Below are 25001 nucleotides of genomic sequence, written 5' to 3' on the forward strand. Positions count from 1 at the left end.
ACCCAGCCTCCGATGTAGGGGAGGATGCAGACAGTTCCCAGTTTCACATTCACCCTTTCCACCTCTTCCACCAGGGTACAGGAGAAGAGACGGTATTTTTCTTTATTTTTTTTTAATCGGTGAGAGTGCCAGCACCCCACAGTTAAAAAAACCAAAAATGTGAGTGCCTCCTGCGACCCAGGCAGGAGGTAAAGGGCTTTAACAAGAATATTCTCCCCATTTCACAGATGGTGAAATTGAGGTTTCCTTAACAGGTTCTAACCCCGGGGTAGTCACTAAGAAGTGCTGGAAATAGGAGGGGGAAATTCCTGTGAAACTGTGCGATCCCTTCCTCCAAGGGGCCTCCTTAACAGCTGTCCTGCCGGCGTCGCCAGCTGCCCAGCCAGTTCCTGTCCCTTTCGGAGCCCGCGCTCACCCCGCCTGACGCTCCTAGAGTCTGTCCTTCTGCCGGGTCCCAGGCCCACCGCTGGAGGAATGGAGTTCTCGGAGCTGATCCGTACGGGCCAGGCCCAAGCCGAGCTCCTGCGGGGCCCGGAGATGCCCCCGCTGCGCGGCACGCTTTGCGTCACCGGCCACCACCTGCTGCTGTCGCCAGGACCCCAGGCGACTCCAGACCTGTGGCTGCTGCTGTTGCGTAGTGTCGACTCCATCGAGAAGCGGTGAGACGTGGCGGGGACATCCCCGTAGTCTGGGAACGCATGGCTCCGCAGGGAGAGGGGGAAGGGCAAGCGCAGTTGGAGCTGGTGCCCCCCCTGCATAACGTACAATCCTAAGAAACTCCTTTCTCCTCCCCTCTGGTAGAGGTCAGGGGACATTAAGCCTAAGTTTATCCATCCCCAGCGTCGCGGGTGACGCCGGCACCATCACGCTGCGCTGTAAGGACCTGCGAGTGCTGCAGCTGGACATAGAGGGCGTGGAAGCGACGCTGGACATCGCCCGCTCCATTGAGGTACGCCAGGGTTGCACCAGGGGCACTTAAGCTACCCTATCCCGTAACAAGGGGACTCAGCATCCAGCGTTATCGCGGATGCAGGGTGTTCTGGAGTGCGTGGAGAGGCGGGAGCTGCGGAGCGGAGGGCTGGATTCCGACCTTTCCCAGATCCCTTGCCTTCGTTCCCCAGGCGCTGTCCTCCCTGGAATCGGTCATCACCTCCTTTCCGTTCTTCTACCGTCCCAAGGGCTTGAGATTGGGCGAAGCCTGGCACTTCCACCCACCCGAACGCTACTACAAGCGAATAGCTCGCGAGGTCGGCGCAGTCATGGGGGCCTGGGGATGTGGGAGAGCCGGGTCTGGAAGGGGAGCGGGGACAGGGCACTCACTGTGTGCCCTAGACCTGGTCTTCGCCCCTCCCTGTGCCGCAGACCAGAGCGTGGCGGCTGAGCGAGGCGAACGAGGACTTCAGCTTGTGCCCCAGTTACCCCCGCGCGGTAATCGTGCCTCGCGCCGTGGACGACGATGCCCTGGCGCGCAGCGCCCGCTTCCGCCAGGGAGGCCGCTTCCCTGTGCTCAGCTACTACCACGCTCCCCGCGGAACCGTGAGCCCCACCCCTCCCCAGAGCCCGCCGCTAGGACCCTCTGCGTCCCTCTTGGCTCTTCTCTACACTGGCCGGCCTGTTGGTTGCCCGGCTTCGGCCCGGGCTCCGGCCCTATTCTGGCCCCGCCCACTCAGCTCAACCCTGCCTTCATTGATCCTGACCCCGCCCCTCTCCCTGGTTTCCGAGTCTCGCCAATCTCTGGCCCCACCTCCGGCTGGTCTGGGCCCACTGAAGCCTTGTCCCTCTTTTGTCAACCCGTGACCCGCCCACGTTCTACCCAGCGGGTCCCTCCCCCCTCTGGCCACAACCCACCCAGACCCGGTCCGACGCTCCCAGGGCTCCTGGGCTACCCCCCCACCCCACGCCCCATACAGCTCTAGACCCGCTCCAGTGTGTAAACCCGGCCTAGGGATCCCCTGAGCGAAGTCCCTGAACCGGGGCCTGGTGGGTACAGTTTCCGAGCTGAGTCCCTGTCCGCAGGTGCTCCTACGTTCCAGCCAGCCCCTGACCGGGCCCCAGAAGCTGCGTTGCGCTGCGGACGAGGAGCTGCTGCGAGCTGTGCTGGCGGAGGCTCGCCCGGGGGCCCGGGGCTTCATCGTGGACACGCGCTCGGCCCAGGCCGCCAAACAGGCCCGCATGACTGGCGGCGGCACCGAGGCCAAGGCCGCCTACCCGGGCTGGAAACGGCTGCACCGGCCCCTGGAGAGGTAAGGGGTCTTCCCATCCTCTCCTAGGTTCTTTCGTGCAGGACTCTTCATGGATGGGGGCAGGGGGAGGGCGGTCTTGTAGGAACTTCCAGGAGTTAGGTCTTTCCTGGTAGCCATCCTGCCAGGTAGGCATGTCCCCACTGACAGAGCTCATTCCTGTCTAGGCACCCCAACTCTGCCTGGGTAGAAAAAGCACTTCTTTACATTGAACTGAAATTTCTCTTCCAGGAACAACCTCACCATACACACACACACACACACACACACACACACACTGCACTGGTCCCAGCCCTGCCCTTGAGGGCTGTACCCGCACAGTTGTTATCTGCTCCCTCTGTCTCCAGGTGCTGGTAGAACCAAGAGAAGGTCCTGAGGGACTTTTGTGCTTTGAGATTGGACTGCTCCCCTAGCCAGAATATAAAACTCTGTTTATTCACTGATCCGGCCAACATTGACCCAGCACAGAGGCTGAGATGGTGGCCAGCCCAGACATGGTTGGAAGATCAGCAGTAAATGGGCAATTAGAATTCAGTGTGATAAGTAGCAGCACAGAAGAGGCGCCCCTCTGTTAGAATAGGTCATCCTAAGAAAGCTTCCCTGAGAACAGGTGAAGGCACTGCAGGTGTGCAGGAGCAGGGAGCCTAGTCATTTGTTCTGTTTTGGAACTGCAAGCACTTCGGTGAGGTGGGAGTGAGGAGTGTGAGGTGGAGGCAGGGAAAGAGAGATGGAGGTAGAGAGGCTAAAGGGGTGACAGGGGCCAGAGCAAAGGTCTTGAATGCCATGATTATGAGCTCAGAGCTTATCCTAAAGGCAGTGGGGAGCCACTGAAAGCTTTTAAACAAGCCTGAAAAAGTCTCAATTAGATTTTCTGGCAGGAGGTTACTGGTGATCTAGAGCAGAACAGTTCCTGGGAAGTAGGAGCAGATACCAGAATCTCAGGAGTATCGTGTTTCTCTTGTCAGACTGGTTCTCCCCAGGGGGTACTGTGTTGCTCCCATCAGACTAGGGTACATCAAGGGTACTGTGACACCTTCATCAAATTGGGGTTTCCCAGGGCATTCTGTTTCTCCAGGGGGCTATGTGACCCCTCCCCAGGCATTGCTATGCTTCCCCAACAGACTAGGTCTCCCCAAAGGGTCTTGGGTCTCCTCAAGTTTGGGGAAACATTTCCATCAGATTAGGTGGGCTCTCCAAAGGACCCTGTGTCCCTCTTGTCAGGTGGGCTCCTCTGAGGGCTCTATGTCTCCCTCACTGGTCTGGAGCATTTGTTCCTAGGCTATGCTCACCAGAGCTTGGGCTGGAGAAGGGATGACCAGACTCCCACTTGTGCAGGGGGCGGCCCTTACAGGAGAGCTTCGTGCGCCTGATGGAAGCCTGTGGGGACCCGGAGCAGAGCATGGACCGCTGGCTTAGTCGACTAGATGGCTGCCGCTGGCTGTCACATGTGAAGGAGGCACTAAGCACAGCCTGCCTAGCAGCCCAGGGCATGGAGTGGTAAGGGCCCCCCCCCCCCCCGCCGCCCTACAAGAAAGAGAAGAGGGCAGGGTGGGCAGGGCTCTCAATGTCTGGGCACAAAACCACATCTCAGTAAGCAAATACAGGTTTCAAATGGGCCCTTTCTATTCCTGGCCTGGCTACCCCAGGCAGGGAAGGACAGGCCACTGCTGATAAGCCCTGGGCCCACAGGGAAGGGGCCTGCATCCTGGTGCATGGGGCCGAAGGCACGGACAGCACCCTGCTAGTGACTTCACTGGCCCAACTCATCCTAGACCCCTTGAGCCGAACCATGGCTGGATTCCAGGAACTGATAGAGCGAGAGTGGATCCAGGTAAGTGGCTGCCCAGCCCAGCCCTAGCCCTCCATCCAGAATCTCCACTTCCTTGTGCCCATCGCTCTGCCCCCTCCCCAGGCCGGCCACCCCTTCCAGCTGCGCTGTGCTCACTCGGCCTTCTCCCACACCCGCTCCAAGCACGAGGCACCCATCTTTCTCCTCTTCCTGGATTGCGTGTGGCAGCTGGGCCGCCAGTTCCCGCTGTCGCTGGAGTTTGGGGAGGGGATGCTGTTGGCGCTGTTTGATCACTCCTATGCCTCCCCTTTCGGCACCTTCCTCTGCAACAGTGAAAAGGAGAGGTGAGCTAAGGGGGTGTCAAGGTGGGTCAGAGGGCAGGCACAGGACAGGGGTGGGTACCTGCTGCATTGGCAGCCTACTTTCTTAGAAGACATCTTCGGGAATTTGCTGGTGGACCGTGGTTAGGACTTGGCGCTTTCACTGCTGGGGCCCGGTTCGATCCCTGGTTGGGGAACTAAGATCCCGCAAGCTGCAAGGCACAGCCAAAATAAAAAGACATCTTTCCCTTTCAAACGAGTTTCTCTCTTAGAAAAACTCGGAGTGTCCTCTCCTATCCTACCTCCAGAGCTCACACTTCCCCCTAACTTCTGCAAAGCCCGAAATAAATGGGTCCATGGCCAGTCCTTCAGACCTACCCCTCACTCTGTCCATAGCCAAGAACAAGTGCACTCCTAGCTTAAAAACAAAGACTGAAGGGGAAAGTTGCTGCCAAAGTCATTTCTGGGGCTCTCTACCACTTTGCAGGGTTGATTCTAGTGAAGCAATAGAGTAGAGGTTGCATGCTGAGTCAAATTGTTTGGGCTCAAATTCTGGCTTCACCACTCACCTGCTGGGCGATCAAAAGCAACCCTGAATCTGTTTCGTCAGTAGCAAGCAAAGAATCATAATAGTCACAATAGCCTAGAGGTGGGGTGGGGGCATGTGTGAGGATTAGCTGAGTTAAAGTATGGAAAGTGCTTAGCACAGTGCCTGGCACACAGTGGGCACACGAGTGGTAGTCATTTTTATTATTTGGTTGGCTTGTTGCATATGTCACCAATGAGCTCCCATTAGCCATCTTTCTCTCATCAGACTGAGATGAGGGGAGGGAAGGTTCACTGCTAAGAAGGTAGAGCTCATATTTAGTTATCTTTTGTTGCCCAGTGGCCTCCTCTCCACCATGTTGTTTTTACTAACTCTGCTTATCATTCAGGTTAGAAACTTATTTTTACCTCCCTCTCCCCCATCCTTCATATTTAGCTTTTCTTCTAAGAATTTATTTTTTTTAAATATTTATTTGGTTGCGCCAGGTCTTAGTTGCGGCTCGCCGGCTCTAGTTGTGGCATGCGAACTCTTAGTTGTGGCATGTATGTGGGATCTAGTTCCCTGACCAGGGATCGAACCTGGGCCCCTTGCATTGAGGGCACGGAGTCCTAACCATTGCGCCACCAGGGAAGTCCCTCTACTAAGAATTTCTTAGCTTAGTCCTTTCCTGTCCAAGGCCCCTCCTACTACCCTAATCCAGACTTTCCTTTCCACGTGGACCACTGGAACAGCTTCCTCACTGCTCTTATTATCTCCACTTTCATCCTTTTTTTTTAACTCATCAGTCTAGACCTATCAATTCACCTTGGGCCCTTTCCCACTTTCTTGCTTTTGCTCCTGCAGTTCCCCCTAAGTATTTCCATGTTTTTGCACACCTGGTGAACTGCTGCTGCTAGACCCAGCTCAAATGGCACACTCTTAATTAGCCTTCCCTGATCCTTTCAAAGCAAAGCTAAGCAGAACTCCTTAAGAACTAGGACTTTGTCTTGTTCCTGCTTTATTGTAGTGCCCAGTTCAGGATCTGACTGGCTACTGTCATCTGCGGGAGAGGGTATCACTGCCCTGGGGGAGCTGTCACCCTACTAACCAGCGCCCTCACCTGGAGTCCCAGAGGGCATAGCTGAGTCTGGAAGCTCACTCTCTCACCCCCTCCAGATGCCTGTGTGAAGTGAGAACTCGAACACACTCCTTGTGGTCTGGGCTCAATCAGCCAAAAGAGCAACGAAAACTCCGGAACCCGCTCTACGTCCCCAATCCCTTGGCCATCTGGCCCTCTGTGGAGCCCCAGAGCCTGCGACTGTGGCAAGGTGACCCCCTCTCCCTCCTCCTCCCTGGGGGAGTTCTCCTCTCTGCTCAGCTTCCTTACCTGTCCTCCTCCTCTTCCTCAGGCCTGTTTCTGCGCTGGACCCATCCACCTGAGCCTTCAGAGGTAGCATGGGAGAAGGTGTGGCAAATAGCAACAGATCAGAAGACAGAAGGCTCTCAGCCAACAGATTCAGCCTCTGAGCCCCAACCCTAAGTACTGGTCCTTGGATGGTGGTTGAGATGTTCCTGAAACTTCTCCAGGCCCCTCAGCGCCTTTGGACCTTGAATGACAGTGCCTGCAACCCAGCCTAGCCCACAATACTGAAGTTCCAGGTTTGAAGTGTCCAAAGTGTAGGGAGAAGGTCCAAATAATAAAGGTATCCATGATTGGTATGAGCTTGCTGGGGCATCACTGAGAAGGGAAAGTGTTGAAACTGACGAAATTTCTGACCAGAAACCATTTATTTCCAAACTAATTTATTTCTCAGAGTCCAAAGCCTTCTGTGAACCTGGCCCATATGGAGATCCGGCGTGTGTGTGTGTGTGTGTGTGTGTGTGTGTGTGTGTGTGTTGGTGTGCTGTGGTGTGGTGTGCTGTGGTGTGCAGTGGAAGCTCGGAGTCCTAATCACTGGATGGCCAGGGAATTCCCAGAGATCCGGCTTCTTAAGCCTCAAACTCAAATTCAAAGTACTGTGGGTCGAAGTAGTGGATGCGGACATAACCATCTTCTCCACCGCTGCTGTAGCTGGAAAGAGACAGGCAGGGCCCGGTCAGAGGCCTGCCCTGGGGGAGGCAGGCCTAGCGGGCAGGGCATGGGAAAGGGGCAGAGGCAGGCAGACCAGGGCTGAGCTCAGCTCCCTTCACTGGACCCTACCTCTTGCCATCAGGATGGAAGGCAACACTGTTGATAGGTCCAAAGTGACCCTTGATTCTTCCAAACTCTTCTTCAAAGGCCAAGTGGAAGAACCTGGAGGAGACAGCGGGGTGGGAAGTGACAGTTCATTCATTTTCCATCTCCTTCCAAAACATGTCGAGAGGTACCACTCCCCAAACACAAACTGTAAAGTGGGGAAACTGGGAAAAGGGGAAATGAATGTGAACAGAACAAGACAAAGTTGGGGGAAGACTGGACCCAAACGTCTTCCTTACTATGTGCTGGGCAGTGCTCTAAGAGCTTAACAACTATTAAGTCATTTATTTTATTTTATTTTATTTTTTTTGCAGTACGCGGGCCTCTCACTGTCGTTGGCCTCTCCCGCTGCGGAGCACAGGCTCCGGATGCGCAGTCTCAGCAGCACTCCGCGCGGCATGTAGAATCTTCCCGGACCGGGGCACGAACCCGTGTCCCCTGCATCGGCAGGCGGACTCTCAACCACTGCGCCACCAGGGAAGCCCAAGTCATTTATTTAATCTGCACAGTTTTATGAGGTAAGTATATTATCATTGTCTTCATTATACAGTCAAGGGTAATTGGGCACAGAGAACTACAGTGATGTGTAGAGCTTCAGAGCGAGCCCAAGAGTTCATGCTCTTAACTGCTATATTATACACTTGTCACAGAAGGGCCACAAATCTGGCTGCACTTCCTAGCAGCCAATGAATTAAGGAAAGTCTCTTTAGTTTTATGATTTGTGTCCATCATGAAAGACATTTCATGAAGTTTCAGTTTGGAAGAGCTCCTTCCCCCTTTACCTGGCCTCGAACTTGCCAATCCGGGTGGAAGTGGTGGTTACATCCATTGCTTCCTGACCACCGCCCAGCACCACCTGAAGGGAAGAAGAAACTCTAGACAGGCCCAAAGGGCAGGCAAATCCATTTTCTGTTTTTTCCCCCCACCCCATAAGCCTTTAATTATCTCCCACATCAGATTAGGAATATATTAAGGGTAAGGAACAAACATCCTTCAGCCACCTCCTACCCTGTCCCCTGGGGCTTCCCGATCATTCAGCCTTGTTGCTGCTCTGAGAATCTCCTCTCTGCCTGACACCATTTTCCCCCAGAGATCTTTTCTTAATTGCTAGACAAACAACTAGATCCTGGAAACATTCTGAGGCTTTAGCAAGAAGCTTGGGTGGGGTCCCTTACATGGTCATAGTTGGGAGAGAGGGCAGCTGAGTTGACGGGACGTTCTGTCCGGAAAGTCTTCTGGTGTTCAAGGGTTGTGGAGTCAAAGAGCTAGAGAAAGCAGGGGAGAAATCTGTAAAAGGAGCCTTCTTGGGGGGAAGTCGAGAGCCAGGCTGGAGGGTGGGATCAGCCCCACCAGACCCCTTGCCCGGGCTCACCTTGGCTGTGTTGTCCTTGGATGCAGTGACAAACATGGTCATGTCCCTGGATAACTGGATGTCATTGATCTGCCGGGAGTGCTCCTTAATAGTCACCAATACCTCCCCAGACTGCAAAAGAAAGAAGAGTGAGGCTCTGACCAACCTGATCCTCACTACCCCACTGCTCAGCCAGGGTTCTGGACTGTTTCTTGTTCCATGAAGGGGAGGGGTCTGGGTTGGGGCTGCCTCAGTGTCCCCTGAATCAACATTTACTCCCACTCCCAAGCCCAACCTGGCCCAAGTGTGCAGGTTTTGTAAACACTGCTAGTTTACCTAGGAAAACACACACTTATGGTGACAAATCTACAGACCTATTAATTAATCATCATGTAACAGTAGAGAAGTTTCCGTTTAATCCTTCCAACAAATATTTATTGAATGGCTACTATTTGCCAAGCATTGTGCTAAGCACTGAGCAACACCTATTTCCTTTAATCCTCACAACAATCCTATGAAGTATTTTAACAGAAAATTTAAAAGGAATAAACTAAGGTTCAGAGAGGTGATGTGACTGGAGATCCTAAAACCAGTCAGAGGCAGAATCCACTCGCATCTCCTTCCCTCGTAGGGTCTTGGTCACAGTTCACGAGGACCACTGCTCGTCCATCCTTTTCTTAGGTCTTTTCAAAAGGCCGTCTCATCTCCTGATTTCCCTTCCCACTAAAAGAACCTGCTAGACTATGTAGTACAGAGTTTTAGAGTCTGCCCTTAAAAGTACTTCTCTGGGCTTCCCTGGTGGTGCAGTGGTTGAGAGTCCGCCTGCCGATGCAGGGGACACAGATTCGTGCCCCAGTCTGGGAAGATCCCACATGCCACGGAGCGGCTGGGCCTGTGAGCCATGGCCGCTGAGCCTGTGCTCCTGTGCTCCGCAACGGGAGAGGCCACAACAGTGAGAGGCCCGCATACCGCAAAAAAAAAAAAAAAAGAAAAAGAAAAAGTACTTCTCTGTAGGAGTTCCCTGGCAGTCCAGTGGTTAGGATTCTGCGCTTTCACTGCCAAGGGCCCGGGTTCAATCCCTGGGCAGGGAACTAACCTGCAAGCCAAGCAGCGTGGCCAAAAACAAACAAATGAAACTTCTCTGTGCCTCAATTTCTCTATCTAGAAAACAAGATTATTAAAAGCCCTGAGGGCAGACTTCCCTGGTGGCCCAGTGGTTAAGAAACTGCCTGCCAATGCAGGGGACACGGTTCATGCCCTAGTCCAGGAAGATCCCACATGCCTTGGAGCAACGAAGCTTGTGCGCCACAACTACTGAGCCTGCGCTCTAGAGCCCGCGAGCCACAACTACTGAAGCCCAAGCGCCTAGAGCCCGTGCTCCACAACAAAGAGGAGCCACCGCAATGAGAAGCCTGCGCACCGCAACAAAGAGTAGCCCCCACTCTCCACAGGTAGAGAAAGCCCATGCGCAGCAACGAAGACCCGACGCAGCCAAAAATAAATAAATAAAATTAATTAATTAAAAAAAAAAAGCCCCCAGGGGTAATTCCCTGGCGGTCCAGTGGTTAGGACTCGGCCTCTCACTGGCATTGTCACTGCCGATCCCTGGTCCGGGAACTAACATCCCACAAGCTGCATGGCGTGGCCAAAAAAAAAAAAAAAGCCCTCCGGGTCAAGGGCCTCTGTAAGGATACTGGGACTGGGTCTTAACTGACTTTGAATGACAGGCACCTGGCCTGTGCTCTGTAAACATTTGTTACATGATTAAAAGGCCTCAAGCATTAGGCCTCAAACAGAGACCCTCAGAAGACTGTCATTTCCTTTCTTGAGTTACTTTCACCTATTCTGAGGGAAGAATGTATTTCTGTCTCCTCCATTAATTTGGACACATGGTAGGGATGTATCTGGCTCTTACATTTCAGGGAACAAGTACCAGCTTTGCAGTCAGGCCTACCTGGGGGCACAGATCAGCTCACTGTTTGCTATCATCAAGCGTTATTTATGTCTTTGCCCTTGGTTCCCATTCCCTTCCTGCAGGTAGGCCTGGTACTTTAGTGGGCCACAGTCAGTGCTTGTTGAGTGACTGACTAACCTTTATGGTATTATAGTCCAGTATTCTTCAGAAACCCAGGCACCCACAACTGAAATCTGAGACAGCCTGGACTTTACCCTTTGCTCTTGTGGGTCCATCTCATTAGTCACCTCTGAACGTCTCCTGACTGTCAGGTAGTGCACATCCCCATGACTACTGTCTAGAGTTTATGTCCATTCTCCAAACTAGCCTGCGAGAGTTTTCTAAAGAGAAAACCTGATCATCCATAACCATTTGAAGATTACCTCCTGCCTAAGGGAAAATTACAACTCCTTTGTCTCCTGACCCGCAAACTATCTAGTCCTGGTTCCTCTCTTCCGGCTTGAAGCTCCATTTATTCTTCACAGATTAATGTACATGCCACCTCCTCTGTGATAGAGGGCACTTTCTCTACTTGGCTGAGACCTCTGTGGTGGCAAAACTCACAATCTGAGCCACGTGCTAGCTGTTTGCCAGTTTGTCTCCCCCGGGGCAGGGCCCATGTCTGATTCACTTCTTTGTCCTCAGAGGCTAGCATGGGGCCTGGCACTCAGTAGTGGCAGGAGAATGCTTAACTGTGATCATTAGTAACATATCCTGAGTACTCTATGACAAGTTTTTCAAACACCTGATGTCATCTGATCCTTGAAACATCTTACAGATAAATAGGCTCCGTGAAGTTATGTAATACGCCCAAGATCACATAATGAGAAAGGGGTGAAATTTGTATGTGAATCCAGCCCTCTTAACCACTGGGCTTATCCTGCCTCTCATAGAGAATCATTCTGATGGGCTTAGGCCTCACGCACCCCCTTACCTTGGCGCTATACTGGTTGAGCTCTCCGCCCTCATGGCCTGCAATGATGCACTCGCCAAGGGGTCCCCAAACAGCACTGGTGATCTTGGAGTCGTTGCACGGGATCTTCATGTAGGGCTCGTTGTTGTCTGTGTGGGGCAGCAGATGTCAGGCCCTGGGCTCTGGAGTCGAGCCCTTCACCTCAACTCTAGTCCTGAACCCCAGCACCGGCTCACCAATCTGGCTCGGATCCCGCAGGTCGAAGAAGCTCACGAAGCACTGGTAGCCCATCTGCTTGTCCGTGGAGAACATGATGATGTTGCCCCCGAAGTCAAAGCCACAGGTCCGGACTGCTGAATTGGTCTTGACTAGGGCCAGCTGCTTCCCTGGAGACAGGCAGAGTGTGGGCTAGCCCTTGCCCACTGCAGGGAGGACTCTCTCTACACTTGCCTATTGGGATTTCCCTCGTGGCCCAGTGGATAAGACTCCGCACTCCCAATGCAGGGATCCAGGGTTCTATCCCTGGTCAGGGAACTAGATCCCACATGCATGCTGCAACTAAGAGTTCGTATGCCACAACTAAGGAGCCCACGTCCTGCAACTAAGGAGCTGGTGCAACCAAATAAATAAATATTTTTTAAAAGCAAAACAAACAAAAAAATACACTTGCCTATCGTCACGTTGCACTTTTTCTCCTGCACTACTGACTCTAGTGCCCTCCCCCACTTTTTTCCTCACTGCTGTGCTTTGGCTCAAGTCTTTTAACTTCTCCCCACAGTCCCTCCTCAGACACCTGCCACTGTGGCACTCACAGTGGACTGCATTCTATCTGTCTCTGCCTCAGAATGCACTCTTCCACAGCAAAGTCCTGCTCTAATTTCTCTGTGTGTCCCCAGTGCCCAGCAAAGACCTGGGAGATCTGGATTACCAGTAAACATTTACTAAATGGAGCAGCTTAATAGGCTCCCCTGTCTTCTGTCTGTTCCTCCAATGCTCCCCATTGCTATCTGGGCTTGCTAAAGCTAAACACGCTCTTCCCTGCTCAGGGACCTCCATGGCATGCCAAATCCTACAGAACAAAGCCACGCTCCTGAGTTTGCATTCAAGGCCTGTTCTGGCCCTAGCCTGCCTCAGCTTCCCCACTGCTGTCTATTTCATCCCCCAAGAAGCAGGAACTCCCGCCAGATCAGATGGCTTGGATATGATACTTGCCCTGCTTTCATTCCTGCATGTTCCAGAGCGATGACCTCTTTCTCATCCTTCAAGCCCCAGCTCATATGATATTTACTTTGGGAAACCTTCCCAGGCTGTTCCCACCCCCATTCCAGGCATTCAGTTGCCCACCTCCGGCCTTCCACAGTGCTCTTTGCTTCCTCTAACATGGCTTATATCTCACTGTATGCCTCTTTTCTCCTCTGTCTTCTTTATTTTCTTGTCTGTCTCTTTTTCCCTAGACTAAGAACCATCTCTGGATTTATCTCTATTTACCCAGAACCTGTAGGTCCTCACTGTTTGCTGTAAAAGTGAAGGATTCAGGCTTACCTGTTTCACAGTCCCAGAGACGACAGCTGTTGTCAGCTGAGCCGGTGAGGACATGCTTGGTGTCCCCTGAAGAGGGTGTTAAGAAGCATGACAGAGTTCACCCGAGCCCTTGTCCTCCTGGAAGGCCAACTGAATCACCTCCCTGTTCAGCACCAGAGAGCCTTCCTTCTTCTCTCATCCTAACCTCCTCATCCAGAACTGGAACATGTCCTAAATGCTCCCCCAACCAATGAACAGACCAAGGAGGCAGGTAGCATCATTCTCTAGACCCACAAGAGCAACCCAGACTCCCAACTCCAAGTCAGCAGCCTCTCCATTGCTGGCAGACCCTGGGAGCACAGACTCAGAGCAAAGACAAGGATACAGTCAGCGTCCACACACCACACAGCTCCGGTATGGCCCATATAGGTGCCCAGCCTCTCACCATTCACAGAGTACCATACATTGACAATCTGGAGGTGTCAATGACAATATGACAGGGTGATAGGCATCTCAGGCAGAGCAACGGCCTCCTATTTTGCCCCAGGAGCCCCCAGCAGCCTCTACCTAGGCCAGATTCTGCCCTCTCCTGCTCATCTCTTGGGAAACAGCAGGTTGCTGGTAAAAAGACCAACTCCTGGATTCTCCTCCTTCCCACAGGTAAGCAGCAAGGGAGTCAGGAGGCTTGCAAAAAGTCTCCATTTGCCACTATACCGGCCCTTTCCCAGACTCCTAAACCCTCAGAAAAATAAAAGGTCAAGTCAGGTGCGAGCCTAGCAAAACAGTAGCTTTGGTGTTCTGTCCAAATGGGAGCAGTTGGTAGTAGGGAAGCTTGGGTTCCCATCCCTGCTCTGCTACTATCCCACTGTATTATCTCAAAATTAGTGCTTCTCCCCTCTGAACTTCAGTTTTCCCATCTGTAAAATGGTCAGGACAGTAACGCCTTCTTCAAAGGGTAGCTCCAATAAAATACTGTCTAAGGAATTTAAAATATAGGTGACTAACATTAATTAGGCATTCACACACACTAAGCTCCTTACTTGAATAATCTCATTAATCTTAAAGACAATCCCAGAAAGAAGCACTATTACTACCCATATTTTGTAAGAAGGGACACTTTTAAGTTTATAAAGGTTAAACGACATGCTCAAAGTCACACTGCTAGTGAACGCAGCACTCAGGATTCAAATCAGGTCTGTTTGGTTTCAGAGCCCTCACTTTTAGGCACTCGAGTTAACGTCCTCCATATGGAGGTGCCTCAAAAGGCAGTGCTGTGAGGGGCTGTCTGCAGTCAGTGAGCGGCAGGAAAGGGCTGACTGAAATGATACCAGGGACATCTTCATTAAGGCCTCTGTGTCCCTCGCCACCCAAGGATCAACTTTCCCTTTCTTCAGGTGGTCTGCTCCCCTATCCTTGTAGAATAGTTTTGTTCTTCCCCAGAATGGTCTCCTCTCCGCTCCCTGAGCAAGCTGACCCTCGTCCCCCTTCCCCTTCCACAAGGTCCCTTGCTTTTCTTCTCCCCGGCTAGTCCTTCCTTCTACCAACAACTGAGTCCTTTCCCACCTCTCCAAGTTTAATGTTCTCGCCCTCCTAATCCCGGGATAGTCTCTCCCGACTTCTCAGAATGGGGCGCTCTTTGGGTTCTCTCTCGCGGCACCCTGTCCACCCTTCGCCCCGGCAGAATGAACTCGCCCCCTCCCGGGCCCCCTCCGCACTGTCCCGGCGGCTCGCCCTCCGGCCGACGCTCACCGGGTCCTTGGCCACCGTGAAGAGGAGGTCTCCCTCGCGGTTGTACTTAATCTGCGTAATGGACCGCTCATGGCCCTGCAGCAGGATCGGCTTCTGTGGGGACAGGACGGGAGTGTCAGCGCCCAAAATCGGCCCCGGCCCGGACCCCCAGGGCAACAACTCTAATTCAGGGGAACTCACCATGCCGGCGGTGACGCGAGGAAAAACGCAACGCGAGCAGAACCGGAAGAGGCTTTGGCACCACTTCCGGATTACGGGTCTCCGCCCCTTCGTTCCCGGAAGTGGAGAGGAGAGGCGTTGCCATGGCGGCGACCCTGGGTAGGCGGGCCCCGCCCCTCCCCAGGCTTCCAGACTCCCACCCGGAATTCATTTCTACTCCACCTTCATCACCTAACCCCGACCACTGCTGCAATCCCGAACCTGGGCTCCTGGATCCACCTCCCCGGCCTCCCGGGGTCTGTCCTACCCGCCAATCACACCCGGGGCGTTGGAGAGCAAAGAAGGGCTGTAGGGGCGGCGGGCTGGGGATGGGAGGCCGGAGGAGGGCTGGGGCCGTGCGGTGGGGCGGTGCGGCGGGGGAGGGAGTGTCACTCGCATCTCCATCCAGGGCAGGTGCTGGCTCTGGTGCTGGTGGCCGCTCTGTGGGGTGGCACACAGCCGCTGCTGAAGCGGGCCTCCTCGCACCTGCAGCAGGTTCATGAGCGGACCTGGGCCCGGCAGTTACTGCAGGAGACGAAGACCCTCTTCTTGAATACTGAGGTGCGTCGGTGAATGACCCCTTTCTCGGACGTAGCCGCTAAGAATTTGGTCTCTGGAGTCAAACAGGTCAGGGTCAGAATCTGCATTCCACCACTTACTCGCTAGAAGCTCTTGGATGAATTCCTTGTCTGCCTTGAGCCTCAGTTTCCTCATCTGTAAAATGGGAATAATGTAACCATCTCATGGGGCAGTTGTGAGTATTAAGTGAGGTGAGGCACATAAAGCACTTAGCATTGGGCCTAGTACATAATTAGGGCCCAAATCTATGATGTTTTGAGCTGCTATTATTAATATTTTATTATGGTGATCCCTCCAGCAGACCTTTCCGGAGGGAGGGCTTAGGGCTCAAATTGGCCCTGGGGAGGCAGGATATGGAGAACTACCTCTGACCCCAACGCTGCCAGTCTAGGCTAGTGGGAAAGACAAGACATAGACACAACCGTCTCTTAGGGCTAAGGGCTTTGAGAGAGGTACAGATAAGTGCTGCGTGAGTTCACAGGAGGGAGGCTGGAGCTAGGGGACCAGGGGAGGGCTTCTTGGAGAGAGTAACACTGGCATTCAGGGACTTGCAGAATGGGGAGGATAGGAACCAGCAGGGCTGAGGGGGAGGGCATTCAGGGCAAAGGCATGGAATTCACTCAGTGACGTTCCCTCTGCCCTGGAAGGGTTCTTTAAAGAGGGCTTAGGCCCTAGGCCCTTATAGCTACCCCTCCCTCCGAGGAAAGGCATATCTCAAAGCTCAAAGAAGGCAGCACTGCTCAGTTAAGCAATCACGCTGACTGCAGTTTTCTTCTGTTTCCAGTACCTGCTGCCCTTTTCCCTCAACCAGTGTGGCTCCCTTCTCTACTACCTCACCTTGGCATCAACAGGTAGGTCTCTGGGTTAGAACTACTATGCTTAGTGGTGGAGGCCACCCGGAGAGTCACTGTGGGGAGGGTGTCTAAAACACCTTGTTGCCATGAGTGAGGGAGAGCCCCCTGTCTCTGGTTCCCGAGTTGCACCCTCTTCTCTGGGCAGTAGGGCACGGTGGGCTGGTTATGAGTATGCTGCCAGGCACGAGAGTTGTTTGAAGCCTGGCAGTCTCATGCAGTGGCAGAGGAAGAGAGAAGGTTCATTTTGCTGTGCCAAGGGCTGGCTTTGACACTCTTGCTTCCACTGCTTGCTACCTGCCTAACCTTGAGCAAGTCCCTTATTTGAACCTTGATTTTTTACAACTGGCTTCATAACACTGAGAGCATTAAATTCAGTGTATGAAAAGCATTTGGCAGAGTACCTGGTGCACACTGTACCAGGAGGAGCTCAATAAACATAAATTGCCTTTCCCCCACTGTTGTTGACTGCCCTCTACTGCGTCAGATACTGTTCTAGTTTTCACATTTAAAAAATTCTCATCTCACCCCTATGAAGTAGGCATGATTGTCTCCACCTAGGAGATGAAGTTACAGAACTTTGGGCAACTTATTACATCTCTCTTTAAGTCCCACTGCATGTCCGTGCAGAAGGACTTGAAGCCACATGTTACTAAAGTTTATGCTCTTGAACTTTGCTATGAGAATTTCACCTCTCCTGGAGTCTCACCTAGGCCCCCCAGAGACTTGACAGAAGTTTGGGTCCCAGGTAGCCCTGGGAAACCCCTCAGAGGCCATAGGAGGGTGAGTGGATAGGCCGACCTCCAGACCTGCCACGTCAGCTTCAACTAGAGTCACTCCGCTTTCATCTGTCTTATATTTTGGGCTTCTCATAAGACTTCATTTAAAGGAAAGTTTGAAAGCCTCTGGCACTCCCTGCTGCCCAGAATGCTAAGCCCTCTGGTCAGCTGACTGCAGTTAGCCATTTACCAAGTTTTGAGCAAATTGGAATTTTAGGATCCTATTATCTCACCCCCTACTCTGTATCCTTTAACGCCCACCCATTCTAATAATCAGAACAGTGGTCTCTGTTTATTAAGGATACATTCAGCCAAGGATATACACATGTTATCATATTTCATCTTACAACCCTGTTGTAAGGTGATGTTGTTATCCTGCTATCACTGTTTGTCATGTAGGGCACAGGCTCAGAGTGTTTGAATGACCTAACCAAGGTGACATAGGGAAACCTGGGTCAGCCTCACTCCAGTGCCCTTGCTCTTCCCTTGTACCGTGCTGCTTCCCTCCCCAATCTCCTGTTGCAAACCAGACTTCAGCAGCCACTGCACTCGATGTAAAGTGTGAAAGCTTAAGGAAGGAGCTCTGAGTAGGTAGCTGTTGTGTCAGTTTCTTGGATGGCTAATGCCAGCCTCGGTGGGGCCTCGCAGGGGCTGAGGAGCTGCACGGTTCTCTCCTCCGCTACCTGAAGCAGGTGAGGCCCGGGAGGGCTGGGAAAGAGTGTGCTGAGAAGCCAACATGCACAGTCTGCCTGGCAGTTATGAGTCTTGTAAACTAGTAACTCAGCTTCTGATTTCGTTTTGGTTTTTTGTATGTGTTTAAGAGCACTTAATGTAAAATCTATCTTCTTAAAAAGCTTTAGGTGTACAAAATTTAAGTGTAATAAATTTTAAGTTAACAGTGTTCTTAACTCCATTAGTCTTTTTGAAGTTTGTTTCTTGCAAGACAGTCCCTCGGGGCTTCAAAACTAAGGAACAGACCCTGGACTGCGGTGACCTCTACTTAAGGCCCAGCCTTGTGGGGCCTGTCCTGTACCTGGCTTCCTACCGCTGACTTTTTTTCTCTTCTGTAATTCCGTAAGGCCCAAGTCTGAGCTGAAACAGAAACAAAATGTGCTTCACCTGCAGTTTTGGCTTGTCCTTATCCATCTAAATAGATTCAATAAGGGCACAGGCTTTGGAGTCAGGCAGACCTTGGTTTAAATCCTCAATTTGCCTCAATTTATGTGATGTCTTTGAGCCTTTGATTCTTTTATCTATGCAGAATGATGCTAATGCTCTTCCTGCAGTGTTTTTGTGAAGATTAATGAGATGTGTGCACAAAGCACCCGGCACATAATGTATACTTGATAAATGTGTTTGGTGTTAATAGCTACTGCATCCTATGGGTTTTGGGTACTTGTCTGTCCAGATGTCCTTGAGATCTCAGAAGTTCTCTTTGAGTGCAAAGATCTCATCCTTACCAGCAAACCAAGGTGGTCCCAGACCTTATAGTTCAGGTCTTCATGCTGGAATCCTGCGGGAGCACTGAATTTAGAGTCAGGAGACCTGAGTTTGAATCCTGAGCTTTGCTGTGACTTCATCTGGAAAATGGGGTCATGAGATACCCTTTTTAAAAGACTGTCTTGATGATGTAATGAAAGTGTTTTGTGCCTAGAAAGACATTTTTTTTTTTTGCATCTCAGAAATTCTTTTCATTCTGATCACTCAGATCTGACCCTAGCTGTGCCCATCAGTAACTCTCTGGCCATCATCTTTACACTGATTGTTGGGAAGGTCCTTGGAGAAGATATTGGTGGAAAACGTAAGTCTGGCCACTGCAAGTTTGGGGAGCCACTACGTGGGCTTTGACACCCCTGGATTAGTTTTTTCCAGAGCCATCTCCCTTGGCCCGGTGAGGAGAGGATCTTCCGCGATCCTGCCCCTTTCTTCTGCAGCTCCACTGCTTCCTTGTGGCCATCAGAGTTTCCTTCCCCTGGGTAGTCTGGGGACAGACCCTGTCTGAGCCCTTCCCTCAGCCCTGCACCAGCTCCTACTGACATGGCTGATCTCAGAGCCTCTCAATTTCTCCCCATGATCCCAGGAGCATTCGCAGGCATGGTGCTCACCGTGGCAGGAATTACACTCTGCATCACAAGCTCAGTGACCAAGACCCAGGGGCAACCATCTACGCCTTGAGTGGACCAAGGCCACCCTCCGGCTCTGCTGTCTCCAGGAAGCCCCTGGGCCATGAGGTAGAGGCAGTGAGCATGCGGACTTAGCCCTCCCACCCCCTTCCACTCCCCAGCCTCAGCTTCCTCATCTCTTGGGATAATAGCTACCTCATGGATCATAATAAGAGAACAAAAGTGAAAGGGTTTTGTAACTTCCACGTGCTGTTCACCTGCTGCTCGGATTTAGCACAAGAGACTTCACACGCACCCTCACCCTCAGCAACCTTTCTGTCCCAGCAGCACACTTTCTGCTGTCATGTCAGGCCCCAGGCCCCAGGCCTGCCATTGTTCCTGTGCCTGACCCAGACTATCCCAGCAGCTGGTTGGTGGACCGCAGAACTCCAGCCGCAAGAAGAGAGCCAGCTACAGTCTTTGAGCCAGAAATGCAAACAGGAGGGCTCCAGGGCTCAGCCTTGGCTGGCTGAGGAGGGAACTGAGGGGAAGGTGCATAAGAACAGCAGACGTTGGGGAGAGGAGTTTGCTGTTAGCCCTGCCTGTCCCTCCTGTGAGGTGGGTGCCGGCCCCTCTCAAACCGATCGACATCTATGGGCCCCCGCACTGCCAGACCCCAACGTATGGAGCAATGCCAGGTGAGCGGAAGTCTGTAATAAATGTGTAGTAGACAGATGGAGGTTGGTAAGTATTCTTTTACTGGGACGACCCGCTCCCCAGTTTGTGTTCTTTCCCTGAAGCTCCGTTGGCTACTCATCTCTCTGGCCAGAGAACCTCATAAGGAAATGGCCTCTGTGGCTGGGCTGGGCTGCTCTGCTCGGAGCGGAAAGGAGGCTGGGCTGTGGGTTTAGGGGCAGAAGAGGGGCTGCAGCGCACCCTGTGAGCCTAGGGGAGGCCCTGCTTCCTTGAGAACCGGCCGCTGGAGGCTGAGGATAAATGGTGGCCGCAGAGTGGCGGTCCCCAGTTCCTGGCTGCAGCTGCTGGCTCTCAAGATGGCAGAGCAGGGGCCAAGGCCGAGAGAGCTGCCCCAGCTCTGGCCGGCTTTCCAGGATCAGGGCCTCTTCCACTACCTGTGCTGCCCTCTGGAGGAGGCAGAAGGCCACACAGAACGGAGCCATTAGCACCCCACATCCAGCCTCCAGTCCTCAGCCTGGGGTTTGCCCACCCCAAGAAAGGAAGAGACCAGAAATTAGCATCTGCCCTCTCATTCAACAAGGTAGGAAGTCGGGCTCTGAGAGGTTAGGAGATTTGCTCACAATCACAAGGGAGAAGAATCGTTTCCGGGACCTAGAGCTGCCTGTTTCCAGCTCAGAACTCCTGTCCCAACATACGGCTTCCGGCCCTGGCCCCAGCCCACCTGATCCAGGGGTGCCTCTGTCCAGGTGGCTTCATCATGTGCTACTCCCTGGGCCCGTGCTGTCTCCATCCTTGCATGGGGAGCCCCATACACTCCCTTGACTTCTGATGTGGGAAGTTACAGGCCGATGCCTAGGCTGAGGAGCCCTCACATTCTTTCCCTTGACCCTCTCTACCAGCCCCTCCCCTCCCCTCCCCTCCCCTCCCCTCCCCTCTCCTCCCCCTCGCCCAGGACCTCAGAGGATGGCAGGTTAGCTCAGAGGCAGGCCTTTGGCCCTACCCCCACCCCTTCCAAATCCCACCCCCGAAATGTCATGGCCTTGAGTTTCCATGTGCTTCTTTTCATAAACCAGGTCCCTGTGAAGAGGCAAGGGACTGGCCGTGCACACGGGGGAGTAGGAGACAGTCGTCCTGAAGTCCAGACCAGCTCTGAACCTGGGCATTCTGCCCCCATGGAACTCCCTCAGCATAGCAGGGACAATCCTACGTCACTGTTAGAGGCTGGCAGAGAAGGCCTTGGATTCTTGGGTCCCCTCAAGAGAGTGGAGAGCATGCTGAAAAGCTTGCTGGGGGCTGGCATAAAAAGCAGATGGCTCAATTTGCCTGGCTTCCTTTGGAGAGGACTGGGTTGCCTGTGCTCTGTGGCCATCGGCCTGCGGAGGGAACACTGGGCTTGAGCCGTGGGTGCAGGCTGGCCTTACCTTCTCCACTCCCAGTCAAGGTTTGAATGCTCCTGGTGGGAGCTTGGAAGAGGAGATGCCATCCATCTTCATAGCCTGCCTCCTCCCTCCCTGCTCCCTCTTCCATCAGGCTGCCTTATCCAGGGACACGGCAGATGGTGCCTGGTATTCTAGATGCCCAGTGAAACCAGGCCGCATCCCCCTACCCCCCACTCAATGCTCACTGGCTCATCTCTTGGGAGGGCTCAGGCTTGGGATAAGATGGGGAGTTGATAAGCATCTTTGGACCCTGTTGTGCCAGATATGCTGATTCCGTCTCCAAGCATCCAACCTGGCATTAGGTCCAGCAACTCAGAGTCCTGAAGGTCTTCACAGAGCCCAGATAAGCTGGCTTCAGACCAGTTTCTGGTCTGGCCCCTGTCAATAACTGTGTTAACCTGAACGAATCACTTCACTCCTCTGAACTTCAGCTTCTCCTCTGGAAAACGGGAATAATAATCTCTGTTTCACAAGATTATTGAGAGGATGCAGTGAGATAAGGTCAGAGGCTGAGCTGGAAGAGGATTCGGCTAGTCACTCCTTTTCCTTCCCACCCCCCATGACCCCCTGCCTCACCTACCCCCTGCTGTGGAGCCTGGACTTTGGGTCTGGGGGTTGCCTGCAGTGAAAAAAGAGAAGGCTTGTAGGAGGCAGAGCAGGACATGGAGTCAGGGTGGCTTCCTCTGCTCTAACCAGCTACCCTTCCACCTCACACATACATACCAGCAGCCCCTGGGCAGTGAGGGACGAGGCACCAGATAGGGGAGGGCCTTGAACCATCCTCTCCGACAGCCACATAGTAATGGCCACTCACCAGAGCCTCCCTTGCTGACAGTGGGAGCCCATCCAGGGTGCAGAGTCTGGGAGAGAGAGGTGAGTACATAAGGGCCGGTGAACAAGATGTATCTTCATATGCAGCAGACTACAAGGGGGTGGGTACAGCTATTTCAAGGTGCCCTTTGGCTGCTGGCCCTCTGGGCACCAGGGCCAGTCACCCAGGCTCTGCCCTGGCTCCGAGGGCTGGGCTGGAGGGGCCTCTCCCTGAGGCACAGAAAGAAGTCTCATTTGGGGAAACATGCTTTCCTTTTGCCTTTTCATCCTCAAGGGCAGCGAAAAGCAGTAGGGAGGCTCCCTTTGGGGACATTCAGGTCTCCACAGTCCCCAAACTCACTTGCGCACAGCCCCGCTCTGTAATTTCACCTTCTCAGTCAGGAGTTTCAACACTGCTTCCCAGTCCGTGCTGGCAGCCTGGGACAGCTTCAGGCTAAATGGGGGGCTTAACAGGTCCCCATTCCTGAACACACTGGGACAAAGAGCAGCCTGGTAAGGGGAAGGGTCCCCAGAACTACCTACGTGTGAGAGGAAGAAGGATGGCACAGCGGCCAGAAGATGGTCCAAGAACCAGTGCGTTGTTTTTCACCCATTAAGCATGTTGGACTTTTTATATCCCAGTCGCCAGGGGCTCCTGGAACAAATCCACCCACTTTCCCTTGGTCTCCCTGAAACAAAAATCTCTGCCCCTATTCCCCAACACGAGCACTCACTGGATACAGCAGGGGGAACCTGCAGGTAGCCGCTGTCCAAGGGCCCCATCACATGGCTGCTGAATCACAGGAGGGCCCTGAAACCCGTCAGGCCCCCAGATCAGGAGCGAGTTGAGGCCTTTTGTCAGGGAAAGGTCAGTCCAAGGTGGGTAGGGTGAGGGAAAGAAACCAGACTGGGGCAGAAGAGGGGGCAAGGAGGGATGGGACTGGTCACGCCTTTCACCAAAGGGTACTTCTACCTCCCCTAGGTCACATTCTTAACCCCCTCCCATCCCTCTGTTTTATGGCTTCCTCTTTCCTCTGAGGACCATAGCCTGGAGCTAAAGTAAAGTAAAAGTTTGGGAATGGCACAAGGAACAGTGTCTTGAAATCCTGCACCCGAGAAGGCTCCAGAGCTCCAGGGCTCCTGACTTCCCAGACCAAAGTGGGGGCAGCCCCCAGGGGGATGGGAGAACAGAGGGCTGGGGGCTGGTCGGCCCCAGGACTTACAGGTAGTCTGCTGCTCTTCCCACCTGGATTCTCCCCTCTAGGGTATAAAGAGCTGAAAGGACAGATAGGTCACTGGTCATCTTGGGGAGCCTGGGTCCTCAACAGCCCGGCAGCTGCCAGAGCGTGGGGCTGGGGCCCAGTTCACCAAGTCTTCCTTCCCACTGGAATAGTCTCAGTTATCTCGGTCTGGAAACAGATGCTGATACTTGAACCTGCCTCAGGTTATGTATCAGGCTGGACATCCAGTCTGGGGTCTCAGACCCAAACCACAAGATTAAAGGTCGACATCCTCCTGTATCTCAGAAATTTTCTCATTCATGATGTGTGCGGTTTCATCTCATTTTGTATGAGAACGAGGGCAAGTTAAGTGACTCACCTAAGCAACATGGAAGTGACAGAGCCCAGACTCTAAGTCTGTCTGGCTCCCAACTCCTGGCTCCTTAACTCTCAGCAACCTCAGCTGAGAGCAGAGGAGGACCTGGAAGCCAGATCTGAGCTGGAAGCTCAGACACTCAAATTATTTATTCTCCCATCTTGGAAAGCATAGCCCCACCCTGTAAAGGACAATCCCAGCCTAATGGAGAGCACAGGATGCCTAAGCACAGCAGGGAGGAAGTGATGGATGGATTTAGAGTATTTAGTGGTGGTGGTGATGGGCATGGTGGTGGTAAGGACCCAATCAGGAACAGCCTTTGGAAAAAGGGGCTCAACCAGCAGAATGTTCTTCTTCCCACTGGTTGGTCCTGGCTGGATGGGCATGAACATCAGTGTAAGACTTTGACTGGAACTGTGGCTCCACGTGTTATTTATGTACTCTTAGGTAGGTTATTTCACTATCTTGATTTCCCCTTCCAAAGAATGGGGATAAGACCACCCCCTTCATAGGATTGCTGTATTCCGTGAGATACACAGGAAGTACTGAACACATGCTGTTGCTATCGCTATTACCTCTCTCCCCAGGCTCTTTGACCAGCCCCAGCCCACTCACGGGAACTTGCGGAATCGTTCAAAGCCAGCAGCCACATACTGCCCTCTGTTCTGCAGGTCTGCCAGGTCAGTGACAGGGTGGCCATGACAAGGCGTGTAGAGAGCACGCACGGCCAGTGGGGCCTGCACAGCCGATGTCACATCACAGAGGAAGGTCTCCAGGGTGGGGAAGCAGTGTTGAGTCACCACCAGCTGGTGGCCTGGGGAGAAGGGGTCCCCATTCCGGGACACCACTACCCTCTTGGCTGCTGGACTGCCACCTGCCATAGCGTATCCCCGGCTAGAGACGCAGAGCTGTTGCCAGGCAACTAAGGCAGGGCTGGGAGCAGTGCCAATCAGAGGTGGAGTCCTGCCCTCTCACCCAGAAAGGCAGGGAGAGCCTCCATAGGAGCATCTGTCTGCATTCAAGGTCTCATCCAACCTGCTCTTGGTGGGGCCTCACAAGAGTACGGTGGGTCTGATCACTACATATGAAGAAAGAGCCTGGGACTCAGTGAGAGAGGCAGTGGCAGAGATGACACTGAAACACAGATGTTCCAGTACTGGGTGGAGCGAGGGACTCTCAGCCTCCCTGCCACTCTGCAGCCCAAGGGCTGAGCTTAAAGGAAGATCAGCTTTGGGGGCTGTTCCCCAAGGATGGCTAGTCTGCTCCTGGGCTGTGGCTCCTAGCCAGCTCTGGGGAAGATGCCCCATGTCAGCAGGAAGTGAACAGGAGGGCCCAGAGTCTGTCCTGACCAG

At 53.2% G+C, this 25001-nt stretch overlaps 4 protein-coding genes across 13 annotated transcripts; 2 read left to right on the forward strand and 2 right to left on the reverse strand.

Annotated features, from left to right (window-relative positions):
• Positions 1–7484, forward strand: LOC113621896 (myotubularin-related protein 9). Of its 5 annotated transcripts, XR_003433338.1 has the most exons (11): positions 32–659; positions 841–949; positions 1122–1247; positions 1363–1536; positions 2017–2243; positions 3576–3737; positions 3930–4071; positions 4153–4373; positions 6052–6203; positions 6285–6578; positions 7426–7484. XR_003433338.1 is itself a non-coding variant. In XM_027109299.1 (10 exons), the coding sequence occupies exons 1-10, from the start codon at positions 475–477 to the stop codon at positions 6413–6415; spliced, it is 1569 nt and encodes a 522-aa protein (XP_026965100.1). In that variant the 5' UTR covers positions 22–474; the 3' UTR covers positions 6416–6536. The 5 variants fall into 5 exon arrangements, 4 of the variants coding, with proteins under 4 accessions (XP_026965102.1, XP_026965100.1, XP_026965099.1 ...); XM_027109299.1 differs by lacking the exon at positions 7426–7484 and having other exon boundaries at positions 22–659; positions 4213–4373; positions 6285–6536; XM_027109298.1 differs by lacking the exon at positions 7426–7484 and having other exon boundaries at positions 6285–6594.
• Positions 6666–14888, reverse strand: EIF3I (eukaryotic translation initiation factor 3 subunit I). Its single transcript, XM_027109312.1, has 11 exons — positions 14780–14888; positions 14600–14692; positions 13236–13323; positions 12872–12937; positions 11566–11715; positions 11351–11478; positions 8484–8594; positions 8287–8376; positions 7894–7967; positions 7076–7168; positions 6666–6946 (listed from the first exon to the last, which is right to left on the reverse strand). The coding sequence occupies exons 1-11, from the start codon at positions 14780–14782 to the stop codon at positions 6865–6867; spliced, it is 978 nt and encodes a 325-aa protein (XP_026965113.1). The 5' UTR covers positions 14783–14888; the 3' UTR covers positions 6666–6864.
• Positions 14804–24329, forward strand: TMEM234 (transmembrane protein 234). 6 transcript variants are annotated; one of them, XR_003433340.1, is made up of 6 exons: positions 14804–14917; positions 15207–15358; positions 16161–16227; positions 18715–18807; positions 19457–19806; positions 24237–24329. XR_003433340.1 is itself a non-coding variant. In XM_027109318.1 (5 exons), the coding sequence occupies exons 1-5, from the start codon at positions 14902–14904 to the stop codon at positions 19639–19641; spliced, it is 513 nt and encodes a 170-aa protein (XP_026965119.1). In that variant the 5' UTR covers positions 14804–14901; the 3' UTR covers positions 19642–19845. The 6 variants fall into 6 exon arrangements, 3 of the variants coding, with proteins under 3 accessions (XP_026965119.1, XP_026965120.1, XP_026965121.1); XR_003433339.1 differs by lacking the exon at positions 24237–24329 and adding an exon at positions 20878–21107; XR_003433341.1 differs by lacking the exon at positions 24237–24329 and adding an exon at positions 19087–19237 and having other exon boundaries at positions 14807–14917; positions 19457–19573.
• Positions 19975–24931, reverse strand: DCDC2B (doublecortin domain containing 2B). Its single transcript, XM_027108281.1, is given in 12 exon segments — positions 19975–20202; positions 20205–20250; positions 20526–20629; positions 20875–20881; positions 21022–21177; positions 21808–21862; positions 21967–22021; positions 22024–22103; positions 22415–22546; positions 22788–22864; positions 23277–23328; positions 24265–24931. Coding segments are annotated over 12 exon segments (1077 nt in total). The 5' UTR covers positions 24531–24931; the 3' UTR covers positions 19975–20155.
• Between the last annotated feature and the right edge of the window lie 70 nt (positions 24932–25001).

Source organism: Aethalodelphis obliquidens, unplaced genomic scaffold (assembly GCF_003676395.1).
Source record: "Aethalodelphis obliquidens isolate GAN/ISIS:26980383/991018 unplaced genomic scaffold, ASM367639v1 scaffold9, whole genome shotgun sequence".
Lineage (NCBI taxonomy): Eukaryota > Metazoa > Chordata > Mammalia > Artiodactyla > Delphinidae > Aethalodelphis > Aethalodelphis obliquidens.

Bases quoted from the DNA above. Each gene is read 5' to 3' on its own strand.
- LOC113621896 (XM_027109298.1), top strand. From the start codon at position 475: ATGGAGTTCTCGGAGCTGATCCGTACGGGCCAGGCCCAAGCCGAGCTC. The intron at 950-1,121 runs GTACGCCAGGGT...TTCGTTCCCCAG, and splicing joins ACATCGCCCGCTCCATTGAG to GCGCTGTCCTCCCTGGAATC. The intron at 4,374-6,051 runs GTGAGCTAAGGG...CACCCCCTCCAG, and splicing joins TGCAACAGTGAAAAGGAGAG to ATGCCTGTGTGAAGTGAGAA.
- EIF3I (XM_027109312.1), bottom strand. The intron at 11,716-12,871 runs GTAAGCCTGAAT...GCCTGTCTCCAG, and splicing joins TCTCTGGGACTGTGAAACAG to GGAAGCAGCTGGCCCTAGTC. The intron at 7,169-7,893 runs GTAAAGGGGGAA...TGTCTCCTCCAG, and splicing joins ATTGGCAAGTTCGAGGCCAG to GTTCTTCCACTTGGCCTTTG.
- TMEM234 (XM_027109318.1), top strand. The intron at 15,359-16,160 runs GTGCGTCGGTGA...TTCTGTTTCCAG, and splicing joins CCCTCTTCTTGAATACTGAG to TACCTGCTGCCCTTTTCCCT. The intron at 16,228-18,714 runs GTAGGTCTCTGG...CTGATCACTCAG, and splicing joins CCTCACCTTGGCATCAACAG to ATCTGACCCTAGCTGTGCCC.